The sequence below is a fragment of the Myotis yumanensis genome, unplaced genomic scaffold, assembly GCF_028538775.1.
Source record: "Myotis yumanensis isolate MYYU_CA2020_CCGP unplaced genomic scaffold, mMyoYum1.0.hap1 SCAF_7, whole genome shotgun sequence".
In the NCBI taxonomy this organism is placed as follows: domain Eukaryota; kingdom Metazoa; phylum Chordata; class Mammalia; order Chiroptera; family Vespertilionidae; genus Myotis; species Myotis yumanensis.
Genome location: NW_027223758.1, coordinates 49,305,005 through 49,319,034, shown reverse-complemented (window position 1 = coordinate 49,319,034; position 14,030 = coordinate 49,305,005). Strand labels below are relative to the sequence as shown.

The following is a 14,030-nucleotide window of genomic DNA, read 5'->3' as shown; positions in this document are numbered from 1 at the left end:
CATTGAACTTGGACTTCCTGCAAGTTTCTCCCATGAACTTGTTGCTGGACTATATCATGACTACATTTTTTTTGTTGTTGCTTTATAGTTATCAGTGCAATCCTATTTTGGGGATCAGGAGTCAGAAATTCACCAAAATGCATAACTTGAGCAGCTGTGGTACTAGGGGAAACCTATTACACCACATCAATCTTATTTGAAACATTTAAAAAAATTACTTTGGGTAGAATACTAAATGTCTTATAAAAAATAATTTCATTACTTCTTTCTGAAAAGAAGGTTCAAAAAAGTTAAAACCATTTATTTGAAAGAGACACTAAGGAAGGTAGAACAAAATAATTGGTAGTCTCTTTAAAAATGAGGAAGAGACAGGAATTGGTTCATTAAAAATATGTAAGTGCTCTCTGCTTTCCCTAGAAAAAAGTATTGTAAGTTATATTTTTTATTCTAATTTATACCTGGTTTTGATTTTTTTGTGACATTTGCTTTTATGTAACTTTTTCCCCCCCTATATTATTTGCTTTCTTGAATCGTGGAATAGGATTTTATTCATTCATAAGCTTATATAGGGCACTGTTTTCTACCAGTGTCTTTTATAATTTAGGATCGTCAAGACAATGTCATAAAAGTATGATATCTTATGTACCAGAAAAATTAAGAATTTATATTAGGGAATCAGATTCTTTGACTTGACAACCTTTTCTTCTTTTAATTTTTTAATTTTAATTTTTTTATCTTTATTGTTGAAAGTATTATAGATGTCCGTCCTCCTTTCCCCTGTCTCCCTCATTGATCCCCTCCACCTGGCTCCCACCCCCTCCCCAGGCCTTCACCACACTATGGTCTGTCCATGGGTTGTGCACATATACATATAAGCTCATTGGTTAATCTCTTCCTGCCTCCCCCCTTCCTTATCTTGAACAGGTGAGGTTCACTTCTCTGGGATTAGGATCCGCACTGACCACCCTAGAAACTGGCTGTGTGGCCTTGGCCAACAGCTGTCAGAACATTTCTGGTGGGCTCTGGGGAACTGTGGTGAACATTCTTCTGGACCAGTCAGAATGCAGCATGGTGCGCCGGGAGGTAGGCCTGTCTGTTTAGCACCTCCTCCCCTTTCCCTCAGAAATGCATGTGATGGTCCTGTGATCATACCAACTCCCTATTGAACACGGTGGACTGACCCCTGACCATCATCTCTTATGCCTGCAAAAATCCAAATAAAATGATAGTAGAGAATGAAAAAAGTATTAGTTCACAGTAAATATTGGAGTCCTTTAATCTGATAAAGTCAAGGCAGAATTTGGTATGTTTTAATAAACTCTTTTATTTTATTATACATTCGAAAGGTTCACAGGAAAAAATACTTTTATATCAACTAAGTGTTTATGGGTCTCTAATGTTTGTAAGCTTTAGTTAAGGAGCCATCTAAATACTAGGTAGTATTTATCATCTACACTAATAAAAGAGAAACATGGTAATTGGCGTACGACCGCTACCCTTTTCATTGGCTAATCAGTGAGTATATGCAAATTAACTGTCAGCCAAGATGGCGGCCGGCAGCCAGGCAGCTGGAAGCGAACATGAGGCTTGCTTGCTGCGGACTCCAACGTTCTCCACCTGCCTTGCCGGCCTCTGAGCTGGCAGTTTGAAACATTCTAACAAATATAGAAGCTAAACAAACGGCCGGGATCTCAGAGCTGAAGTTATACATTGTTTCGATTATAGAACGCAAACAAACCAGCAGCGGAAGCCTCAGAGCTAGAGCCAGAGTTAAAGCTGGCCCAGAATAAAAAAAAAAAAGAAAAAAAGGAGCGGTTGGGAGCTTCAGTTAATCACCAGCCTTAAGGCAGCCCTCAGCCCCTCATCCAGACTGGCCAGGCACCCCAGTGGGGACCCCCACCCTGAAGGGTGTGTGACCAGCTGCAAACAGCCATCATCCCCTCATCCAGACTGGCCAGGCACCCCAGTGGGGACCCCCACCCTGATCCAGGACACCCTTCAGGGCAAACCAGCTGGCCCCCAGGCCTCTATCCTATATAGTAAAAGGGTAATATGCCTCCCAGCACTGGGATCAGCAGAGCCGCGAGGCCTCCTGGCACAGGATCAGCGTGACAGGGGGCAGCGCCCAAACCCCCTGATCGCCCTGCGGCTCCGTGTGTAACAGGGGGCGGAGCCACAACCTCCCTATCCGCCCTGCTCTGTTCGTGACAGGGGAAGGTGCCCCAACCCCCTGGTCAGCCCTGCTCTGTGCCTGATAGGGGGTAGCTCCCCAACCCCCTGATCGCCCTGTGGTTCTGTGTGTGACGGTGCGGCACACCAACCCCCTGATCGGCCCTGCTCTGTGTGTGACAGGGTGCGGCACCCCAACCCCCCCCTCCCCACGGGCCCTGCTCTGTGTGTGACAGGGTAGAGCCATAACATCTCCATCGGCCCTGCCCTGAGTGTGACAGTGGTGGCGCCCCAACCCCCTGATTGGCCCTGCTCTGTGGGTGATAGAGGGTGGCGCCCCAACCCCCCTCCACGGGCCTTGCTCTGTGTGTGACAGGGTAGAGCCATAACCTCCCCATTGGCCCTGCCCTGAGTGTGACAGGGTGCAGCACCCCAACCCCCTGATCCGCCCTGCTCTGTGTGTGACAGGGGGCGGTGCTCCAGCTCCCCTATCGGCCCTACTCTGTGAGTGACAGGGGGGAACTCCCCAACCCCCTTATCGACCCTGCTCTGTGTGTGACAGGGTATGGAGCCCCAACCCCCCTGATGGGCCCTGCTCTGTGCGTGACAGGGGGTGGTGCTGCAACCTCCCCATCGACCCTGCCTTGAGTGTGACAGGGGGCGGGTGCCCCAACTCCCCAATCGGCCCTACCCTGAGCGTGACTGAGGGTGGCATCGCAACCTCCCGATCCGCCCTGCTCTGTGCATGACGGGGTGGCGCCCCAACTCCCCAATCGGCCCTGCTCTGAGCCTGACCAGGGGCTGCACCTAGGGATTGAGCCTGCCCTCTGCCACCCGGGAACAGGCCTAAGCCAGCAGGTCGTTATCTCCCGAGGGGTCCCAGACTGTGAGAGGGCACAGGCTGGGCTGGGGGACCCGCCTCCCTCCCCCCCCCCCTCCACCCAGTGCACAAATTTTTGTGCACCGGGCCTCTAGTAACATATAAGAGGAAAAGTAAACTTTATTTTAATTCTTCCAAATAGTTTGTGGATTTTTTCCTTTTTCCTATTATTAAAATGGTGATTGATGCAAATAGTTTAAAAACAGTAATCAAATCCTGCTTAGGGCAGATAAAGAAAACAGCAGCTCCTGGGCTCACCCTTACTTGGCCTGTTCCTAGTTACAAATCCAAAGGCTGTGTTTGCTCTTTAATGGAATGTTAAAAACGGTAGTGTCCTCTTGATTGACCAACTTTAAAGATTATCTCTTGCCTTCCAGTTAAATGGTTGAAAATTTCATTCTTTGGATCCCCTCTGTTACCCTTGTTAAGTTAGCGAATTTTTATTGAGAGGATCTCCTATGAGAGAGGGAAAAAGACAGGGGGAGAGTGTGTGTGTGTGTGTGTGTGTGTGTGTGTGTGTGTTGTGTGTGTGCGTGTACATAGGTGCATTTAGTCTGTAGTGGATAATAGAAACATGAAAATATATTTCCTAAATGCTACCGCAACAGTTTATATTTTACAGATTACTTTTTTGAAAAAATAAAATTCTGAGATAGAGGAAAATATGTTTCCCAATGAAATCATTTCATCCACTGTTAGGTCATCATCTAACAGGAAATGCAGTTTGATGTTTCTCATAATGTTTGTGTGTATGAGCTGTTGACATGTGCAGTTAACTCATGATACATGTTTTTGTCACTAAATTTCGATATGTTGGTTATTTCAGAGGTAGCAACAAGATGGCAGTATTGACTTTTTTTTTTTAATTTCAGGCTGCCTTTATTCTTCAGAATCTCCTTGTAATTCCAATGCCATCAGTTATTGTAAAGGATTATACTTGGCAGGTGGGTGACTTTAAACAATGATCTACCTAGTAGATAGTTGAGATTAATTGATGATAAAGTTTCAGCATATATCTATTTCATTACTGATGAGTTTTCATACAAGGCAACAGGATCTCTTAAAAGAAAATGTAGAAATTTTTCAATGCTTGGTCAGATTTATAAGTTCTGCTCTGTAGTGGTAATTTTATTATTATTATTTTTTCATCCTCACCTGAGGATATGTTTTTACTGACTTGACGGGGGCGGGGGCGGGGGGGCGGTGTGGGGGTGGGGAGAGAGAGAGAGAGAGAGAGAGAGAGAGAGAGAGAGAGAGAGAGAAAGAGAGAAATAAGCTGCCTCCTTTATGTGCTCTGACAGGGAATTGAACCTGCAACCTTTTGGTAACACTTCAACCAGCTGAACCACCCACCAGGGTTGCAGTGGTAAAGTAATTTTAAACAGAAATAAGAGCTCACATGGTGTTTACTATGCACGTGTTACACAAGTCGTCATGTCTATTTGGCTTCTTTATCTAAAATAGTTGCTGAATGTTTAGCATTTGTGACCTAAGCATTTTTGAGGAGTGCAGCCTACTTAGTTGCTGTAATACGCTTTAAATAGGTGTGCCTATTCTCTCATGATTAGATTCAGGTTCCGTAGTTTTATAGAGAAGCCATGGAAGTACGTGTTCTCAGTGCAGTGTGTCAGGAAGGAGACCTGCTTTCTCTGTCCCATTACTGGGCATGCTAACTTCACTCACTTGGTTGAGGTAAAGTCCCTTGTGTTATTCATTGTGGAGTTATGGGAGATACTTTGAGACTGTAAATATTTATTTCTCATTAATTTTCTTTCATTAGTTTTAACTTTTTCCCACTCGAGATTCTTGTCTAAAGCAGTTGTTACAGAATGATTGCCAAATGGTGATTTTCTAATTCCATCATTTCTTCTTCATTTATTACATTTTACTCTAAGGAAGAGCTTTCCTTTGTTCCCCATTTATTTTTTTATTCACTTTTTTATTTATTTACACCAGTATGAACTTCAGGAAACTTATTTTGTTTCATGGGTTATAATCTGTTTCTGTCATTATTTATTTAGATGTTTAAATTGTTCCAGATTTGTCCAAAAGGAGCCCCTTTACGAAGAGTCTTGTGTCCTTTTCACATGTCTTCAGTAGTCTTCCTCACTTTCTGGTACAGCAAGATGTTCTAGACCAGGGGTGGGCAAACTTTTTGACTCGAGGGCCACAATGGGTTCTTAAACTGGACCGGAGGGCCAGAACAAAAGCATGGATGGAGTGTTTGTGTGAACTAATATAAATTCAAAGTAAACATCATTATATAAAAGGGTACGGTCTTTTTTTTTTTTAGTTTTATTCATTTCAAACGGGCCGGATCCGGCCCGAGGGCCGTAGTTTGCCCACAGCTGTTCTAGACTTTCCCAGCCCCAGTGTGGAATTAGACATCTGCTCAAAAAGCCTTGATTTCTGTTGACAGAGATGTGGGTTCTAGATATGGTCATTGTTGGGCAGGGAGGGAGTGGATGTCATTAGTTCCGTGCATTCTTGGTGGGCACAGCTGTAAACTGTCTGCATACGTGTTTGTGTGTGTTTTAGATAGTTGTCATTTATAGTCATAGTATAGATTATTTTCATATTCAATGTGATAATTATCAGTGCACATTTTTTATTCTTTAATGTATTCATCACAAGTAATTATGAGTATTGATTTAACAAAACAATAAGTACTTAGAGAAGCAATATCATCTTAACTATATTCATAATTTATATGTAGTTAAGGTTTTCTTATGTAATTAGGATCATTTTTCCAATTTCTTGATTGCATTATAGCATTTAAAAATTTTCTTATATATCAAAATATTTTTTTTTCTCCTGGAAAATATTAATTCTCTGTTCACAAATGTAATGTTTATTTTGTTCCCATTTCTTTCTGAATCATAGCTAATGGATATATTAGAACTCTGATGCTAGGAGTAAAATATTTTTGAATATTAATATTATAGCTTATTACATCCTTGAAAATAATATTTTCAAATTAAATACTCTATGACATAATTAATTTTTTTCTTCACAAATTCATTTGTAATGGCACCTAGTGATTTGAAGGGTTTTCTTGCTTTACGTACTGTCTTTCTCTGCTTCCCTGGCAATTCTGCAGATGATCTGGCAGCCTCAGTACTCACCTGAGGGCAGGGCTGGTAAGAATATAGACATCCTGAGTCAGAGCAATTGGACTGAGCTGATCTCCCCAGTGCGTGGGATGACAGCCCCATCAATTACTGGTGGACCTGTGGAGCGGAGCCTGGCCTGTGCATGAAAGGCTCCATTGTTCTGGCCCTTGTAGCGTTAGTCATCTGGAAAGCCTGAGTCAGACCATCTTTGTGCGTATGCTGGGCAGGGCTTCACTGCCTGAGTAAAACTCTGTTGTTAATATGCTATTGCCACTAGGAAGCTTGGGCCTGTGGAGATTCAGGCTTAATGTTTAGTTAAACTAAATCAAATGAAAAATGAATAATGGTTGTGTAATATGTATATATTTCAGATGATTTGGTTTTCTTTGAGAAGTTAAAAATATTTTGAATGAATTTACAATGAAATTCACTTTATCTCTCCATTCACAGAGACAGCTTCGTCTCCTACTGATTTTAATTCTTCAGCATGTTTGCAATAATGTTTGTTCCTGTGCTGTGTCGACACATAGGATTTAGCTTATTTAAACAATCTCCTTCAATATAGTTCTATTACCTTCTTACTTTCTCCACTGGTCGCTTGCTGTTTCTGGTCCTGTTATCTATGGATCCCGTCTTTTGGCTCCATTTAGAAGGCAAGAGGATGTGGCTAAGATGTTCCTATCTTTTTATTAGTAGCTTCTCCCCACTTCTGCTAATCTTTGTCAGTTTTATCTTTACTTTTACTTTGTGAAGGCTGGTTGCATTTACATTCTCTTCTGCAGCCTCCTTTTATCTATGTAGATTGATTCTAAAAAGTGAAAACCAGTAATTTGCTACAGATCCACTTATTGGGCTGTGGTTACACTTTCTAATCTCTGCTTCCAGGACCATGACCACTCTGGCCTGTGTGTGTGTGATTAAAAATATTTATTTGGGTGATTTTTTCCAAACCTTAACATTTTTATTTATTTATTTCTTGCACTGTGAGTTTATATCATATCTCAAGTTTTTCTAAGCTGTTAATCATCCTTTTTCTTTAGTTATAATTTCCTGGTGGGAAGTGTGCGTCGGTGCCTGTGGCTGTTCCCCTTGGCAGGGTTAGTTCAGCGGAAAGGAAAGTGGCAGACAGCTTTCACTGTGAATATTGAGGGGCCATGTATTTTACCTAGCTTATTCATAGGTGTGAAGACTAATTGTGAATGTAAATACTTGGACCACATTATTTCTGATATTTTAATACTTACTGTTTTGTATAGGTTGTAAAGTAGTTTTTTGAGTTTATGGCTCAAGTACATAATTACTTGATTAAAGTTGCACCATTTTATAGAAGAATTTTAAATAAAATGGCCCCTCAAGAGATGGAGTGGAGCCTCTGCCTTCAGTGGATCATTAGGCCGCAAAGACCTAGAGTGCTGGGAAGTAATGCCCTAGGTCTGCTGCACAGGACAGGCAGGGGAGAGTCCAGGTCGCACCTGGGGAATGTGGGGAGATAGTGGGTCTTTTTGAAGAAATCATGTGATAATTCACTGTCTCTCTTTCTCTCCCTCTTTTCCTCCAGGGTCCCTGTGTCCATGATGAGGACTCTGGTCTGTCGCTGGTAGGAAAGCCCGCGCTGCAGGCTCTCTTGTATCACTGCCATTTCTATGAACATTTGCATCAGATGGTGAAACATTGTTACCTGGGACTGTATACCTTTGATTCGAGTTGTTCTGCTCCTAATGGAACTTCAGAAAGCAGTGATTTAAACGGTAGGTACATTATATTTAGACTAGTGGCCCGGTGCACAAAATTCGTGCATGGCCGGGGGTGGGGGTGTCCCTCAGCCGGGCCAGCACCCTCTACAATCTGGGGCCCCTCGGGGATGTCTGACAGCCCTCTCACAATCTGGGACCACTGGCTCCTAACTGCTCACCTGCCTGCCTGCTTGATTGCCCCTAACCACTCTGCCTGCAGGCCTAATCACCCCCAATTGCTGCCCGGCCTGCCTGCTTGCCTCCAACTGCCACCCCTGCTGGCCTGCTCACCCCCAACTGCCCCCCCCTGCTGGCCTGCTCTCCTCCAACTGCCCTCCCCTACAGGCCTGGTTGCCCCTAACTGCCCTCCCCTGCAGGCCTGGTCGCCCCCAACTTCCCTCCCCTGCAGGCCATCTTGTGGTGGCCATCTTTGATCATGTGGGAGCAGCCATCTTGTGCAAGGGCATGATGGTCAATTTGCATATTACCTTTTTATTATATAGGATTTTTATAAAATGTAACACCTTTTAAACTGTTAAAGACCAGTGTATTATAAGATGTTTGAAAAATAATGCCAAGTACACAGGAAAAATTGTTTTTTTCCTCTGGTCCCACTATCTAGATATTTCCTTTGTTGCGTTAGGGTGTATTTTCCTCCAGGCATCTTCCTCTCTATAGCTTTTGTTTGTTTTATATAATTGTATTCATATCTTATGTACATTTTTGTATCCCCTTCTTTCACTAAACATTGCCTAAGCATTTTTCTACATTATAAATACTTCATAGAAACCATTTCTGAAATCATATAAATGTTTCATAAGTTTTCATACCCTTCAGCAAAGTTTTATACTTTCCTCTACTATTGTCTTGAACTTTGGAAAGGTTCTTCCTAGGCAATCAAGAATAAGACCTACTAAGTTCTCTAATTTGTTTTGCTAATATAGCAAAAGTTATTTATATTTGGCATGTTACTCATTTATCAAAATATCTTGCTGAAACTTTTTTTCTTTTTTTTTTTTTAAATATATTTTATTGATTTTTCACAGAGAGGAAGGGAGAGAGATAGAGAGCTAGAAACATCGATGAGAGAGAAACATCGATCAGCTGCCTCCTGCACATCTCCCACTTGGGATGTGCCCGCAACCCACGTACATGCCCCTGACCGGAATCGAACCCGGAACCCCCCAGTCCGCAGGCCTACGCTCTATCCAATGAGCCAAACCGGTTTCGGCCTTGCTGAAACTTTTTCATTTCTGTTTGTAGATTCTCCTGGAGTATAAGACCTTAGCACATAGATAATAATTATGTCTTATATTAATTTCTAATGATTTAAAAATAAAAATAAATTTTAAAATTAATTTTAAAGTAATTTAAAAAAAATCTTGACATAATTTCACACTTACAGAAAAGGTACAAGAATTCCCAAATGTTAACATTTTATTATATTTGCCCTCATGCCATGTGTATGAATAAAATTTACTCATATGCGTATGTATGTATGTATTTTTTTCTGAGACATTTAAGAGTAAATTGGAGACATGCAGTTTCTTTATCATGAAATATTTAAAAGTAAATTTCTAATTCACTTTTCTGCTCATTTCTTGGAAGAATTAAGAGGAAAATTATATTTGATGACATTTTGGACATTCTAAATAAACGTCCATCTCTATTAGGAAAGTGACCCATTTAATTGTTTGGATGTCTTTGGATCTGTGTTACTCAGAGCTTGGCCCTGGAGCCATGCAAATGTAGGGGCCCTCCCTGATTTGGGAAATGGACAAATGTCCTGGAATTGGACCCAGGAACTGCTATAACAAGCTCTGTGTGATTCTTATGCACATTACATTTGCAATTTATCAAGAACTGGTGCTCTTGATAAATTGTGTTAGATTAAGCTAAAGCACAGTCAGCTAATTGCATTAAATTTTCTGTAAAACAAGCTTTACATATAAATTAATTAGGCAAATAAAAATTAGGCCAACCTCATATCTTAGTTCTTGACTTGTTTCATGTGATGACTGTTTTTCTGTTAATTATTACAGAACCCAGGAGACTATTCGTGTTGACTGTTTTCCTCTTGTCACAGGTTTGGATGACTCACTCAAGTTTTGGAGGGCTCCATCTAGAATGTCCCATCAAGACCGAGACCCTAGTTCTCTCTCCACTTCGGAAACAATGGTACTTCCAAAGAATTCATAAGTGCTTCCTTTTGAATCTGTGAAATAATTTGAATTTTCATAGTGGAGAGAGAAGCCTGATAGGAATTCTAAGGTTTGTTTGGTTATAACAGCTGCAATTTACTTGAAGTTCTGGCTGAGCAAATCGAGGGGCTGCCTTGCTCATGTCCCTACACTGACTATCCTTTTAGATGAGTTTTCATCCTCTTTCCTATCTTTTCTGATTCAACCAAAACTTTAAATTTTTATAATAGTTGTAGAAGAGGTGAACAGATCTTAACTGATTAATAATGCTTGATGACCTTGAATTTTGCTTAAGACCAAAGCAGTTTGGAGACAGCTGACCCAATTCAAAGATTCCAGGTGGTACTAATGAACACATTTCCACACACATGCATCAGGCAGAAGCTTCTCTTGATTATATGAAACTAGAGGCCCGGTGCATGAAAATTTGTGCACTCGGGGGTCCCTCAGCCTGGCCTGGGCCCTCTCACAGTCCGGGACCCCTTGAAGGATGTTCACCTGCCAGCTTAGGCTCGCTCCCTGGGGAGTGGACATCCTTAGCGCTGCCAAGGAGGCAGAAGAGGCTCCCGTCACCGCCGCTGCGCTTGCAGCAGTCAGTCCGGCTTGTGGCTGAGCAGAGCTCACCCTGTGGGAGCGCATTGACCACCAGGGGGCAGATCCTGCCTTGAGCATCTGCCCCCTGGTGGTCAGTGGGTGTCATAGTGACAGGTTATTCTCAGCTGTTCTGTTAGGGTCAATTTGCATATTACCCTTTTATTATATAGGATACCTGGAATTTATGTATACCTGCCTTTTTTCCCCCATTCATACGTTGCTATATTCTAAAAAGTTTGACACACTAAATATTTCTAAATAATAAATGATATTGGTTTTCATTTGTTTTACAAGCACACAGAAGAATCACTTATTCTCCACTGGAAAACAGTAGGTTTTATTGTAAAGTGTTTTTGGAACAATTATTGTGTTAGTAGACCCTAGGACAGAAAAGCTTGTCACCTGTGCTTCCAGGAGCACAACAGTATGAGAATAATAGCTATTATACAGGCATTAATAGGAGTCACTTACCACACAGTTTCTCAAGAGACTGGTACTTTTTCCTACAGTTTTAATAGTCTTTTATTTTTTTCTAGACTCAGAAGAGTTGGTTTTCAGTGCTAAATTGAACCTTTATTTGGAAAAGTAGAATAATTACCCTGGTTCCACTAGATGTCATGCTTTCCTTTCCAAGCTAGAAATAGTATCTATCTTTGTCTCAATAAGAGAAACAATATGATTAAATGCAAAAAGGAGTTTATTTAGTTCACAGATGGGCAGCATTAATATGTGCTTAAAAGTAATTCTTCTTAGGCTACCCTGTTTGTTTAAAGGGCTATTGACCTGAAAAATCTGTATATTTTTCAGTTCTTTGCTCATAGTAGGTGTACAGTAAAAAGTAATTGCTCTATTTAATGTTGGGCTATCTTAGTTATTTTGTAGATATCAAGTTGTATTTATTCTATACAAAAAGACTTAAGTACAAAAAGTGAAAGCAAATCAAATTCTTGTATTTCTCAATTTTATAATAACATAAATCTTACAGATTAGTATACTGGATTTTTTGAGAAAAACTTTTGAAATATATTATTTGTTGTAATCAAATAGAAGCACCTCTTTTCTTTTTTTTTTGCATTCTTGATAGTCTATATTTTCTTTTTTTTTTCTTTTTTTTTAATTAAATCTTTATTGTTCAGATTACATTTGTTCCTCTTCCCCCCCCCCCCCATAACTCCCCTCCTCCCAGTTCCCGCCCCACCCTCCGCCCTCACTCCCCACCCACTGTCCTCATCCATAGGTGCACGATTTTTGTCCAGTCTCTTCCCGCATCTCCCATTCCCCTTTCCCCCCCAAGAATAGTCAGTCCATTCCCTTTCTATGTCCCTGATTCATTATAATCACCAGTTCATTCTGTACATCAGATTATTTATTCACTTGATTCTTAGATTCACTTGTTGATAGATGCATGTTTGTTGTTCACAGTTTGTATCTTTACCTTTTTCTTCTTCCTCTTCTTAAAGGATACCTTTCAGCATTTCATATAATACTGGTTTGGTGGTGATGAACTCCTTTAGCTTTTCCTTATCTGTGAAGCTCTTTATCTGACCTTCACTTCTGAATGATAGCTTTGCTGGATAAAGTAATCTTGGTTGTAGGTTCTTGGTATTCAGCACTTTGAATATTTCTTGCCATTCCCTTCTGGCCTGCAAAGTTTCTGTTGAGAAATCAGCTGACAGTCGTATGGGTATTCCCTTGTAGGTAATTGAGTCTCTTTCTCTTGCTGCTTTTAAGATTCTCTCTTTGTCTTTTGCTCTTGGCATTTTAATTATGATGTGTCTTGGTGTGGTCCTCTTTGGATTCCTTTTGTTTGAGGTTCTCTGCATAGAAGCACCTCTTTTAATGTGAAAGCCTTTAACTTGTTTGTGTTAGGATGCAACATACATTTTGAGAAATATGTAGCAATAGAATCTGTGTTTTTTAAAAAAATATATTTCTTTATTGATTTCAGAAAGGAAGGAAGAGGGAGAGAGAGATAGAAACATCAATGATAAGAGAATCATTGATTGGCTGCCTCCTGCACGCCCTACTGGGGATCGAGCCCACAACCCAGGCATGTGCCCTTGGCCAGAATCGAACCTGGGACCCTTCAGTCCACAGGCTGACGCTCTATCCACTGAGCCAAACTGGCTAGGGCTAGAATCTGGTTTTTAAAAGAAATTTTAAATATAGTCCTATGTTAGATTTATTTATTGAAGTTTCTCAAAAGACTGGTATTATCCATTAGAATTTTTACAGTCAACTCTTTTCTTTCTTTTTTGACTTCCAAACAGAAGAGTTTGGGCATCAGTGGCTTTTTACCAAATTAGGGATTTTTATTCACCGAAGTAGTTTAATTACCCTAATTCTGCTCATCTTACCATGTCCAACACACTCTATCTCTCTGTTCCAACAGGAGAAAAATCTGGAGAATTTATTTATTATACCAGTATTACTTTAAACATAAGCTCTCAGTACCTTGACCAACTAAACCTTTCTCAGGTATAAGAACATTTTAAAGTTATAAATTGAAGTATCAGTTGCATGATGGAAATCTTGCTAATAAGCTTATGTGGTTATTTATATAACTGTTTAGTGTATCTCACAGTTTTAACAAAGGATTTAGTTTATTGATTGGTGTTTTGTTTTTCCATTTTGTCTTTCTAAGGAAAGTTCTAGGATTGATTTGGGTCAGATCCTTAGATTATACCATAGGGACTTGATGGTGTAATCTAACAGATATTAGTTCAGTTGCTTGGCTCTGGAAGATTTGGAATTTTGTAAATTACACATAGAGTAAGGGGTGTCATTGTCACCTCGGGGGTATTGCCCTTGTAAATAAGCCGGTTCAGAGATGGCTTCTGTCTAGTTCAGTGTCCCCATCCCCAGGTAGTAGTTGTTTTTCCTCCTGAGTCACTTTTCTAGTTCTCAGAAGTATCCAAACTAGATAGGTGTTTATACCTAGTACATACCTGTGTGCTGTAACAGCTTTATGACCAAATTTAGTCTTTAAAAAAAACAAGAGAGAGTAACGGAAGAACATGAGAATTGTACTATGAGAAAAGATAGGGTACAAGTCTATTCACATTTTTCCCCTTTTTTAAAATTAAATTTATTGGAATGACATTGGTCAACATGAACATATAGGTTTCAGGGGTGGGTTTCTATGTTACAAGATCTGTATCTATTGCACTGTGTGCCCACCACCCAAAAGTCAACTCTTCTCCTGTCACCTTATATTAGGATCTCCTTCTCCCCTGGTGTCCTCCCCTCTCTAGGCAGAGCCAAGAGCTCCTAGCTACAGGGCTGCATCTGTGGGCCAGCTGAGCTTTCCTCCCTTCCCACCTCTATGTTTATTCCCCAC

General features: G+C 40.8%; 1 protein-coding gene across 2 annotated transcripts in view; it reads left to right on the top strand.

The window, feature by feature from the left end:
* Positions 1–14,030, top strand: part of RTTN (rotatin) — a 113,105-nt gene that overhangs the window by 58,403 nt on the left and 40,672 nt on the right. The window contains exons 31-35 of one of the 2 annotated variants that reach the window (XM_070420447.1): positions 925–1,083; positions 3,922–3,993; positions 7,721–7,910; positions 9,982–10,073; positions 10,985–11,020. In XM_070420447.1, coding sequence (XP_070276548.1) covers positions 925–1,083; positions 3,922–3,993; positions 7,721–7,910; positions 9,982–10,073; positions 10,985–11,020 — 549 coding nt within the window. The remainder of the gene's footprint in view (positions 1–924; positions 1,084–3,921; positions 3,994–7,720; positions 7,911–9,981; positions 10,074–10,984; positions 11,021–14,030) is intronic. The other variant, XM_070420448.1, reaches the window with a different exon arrangement.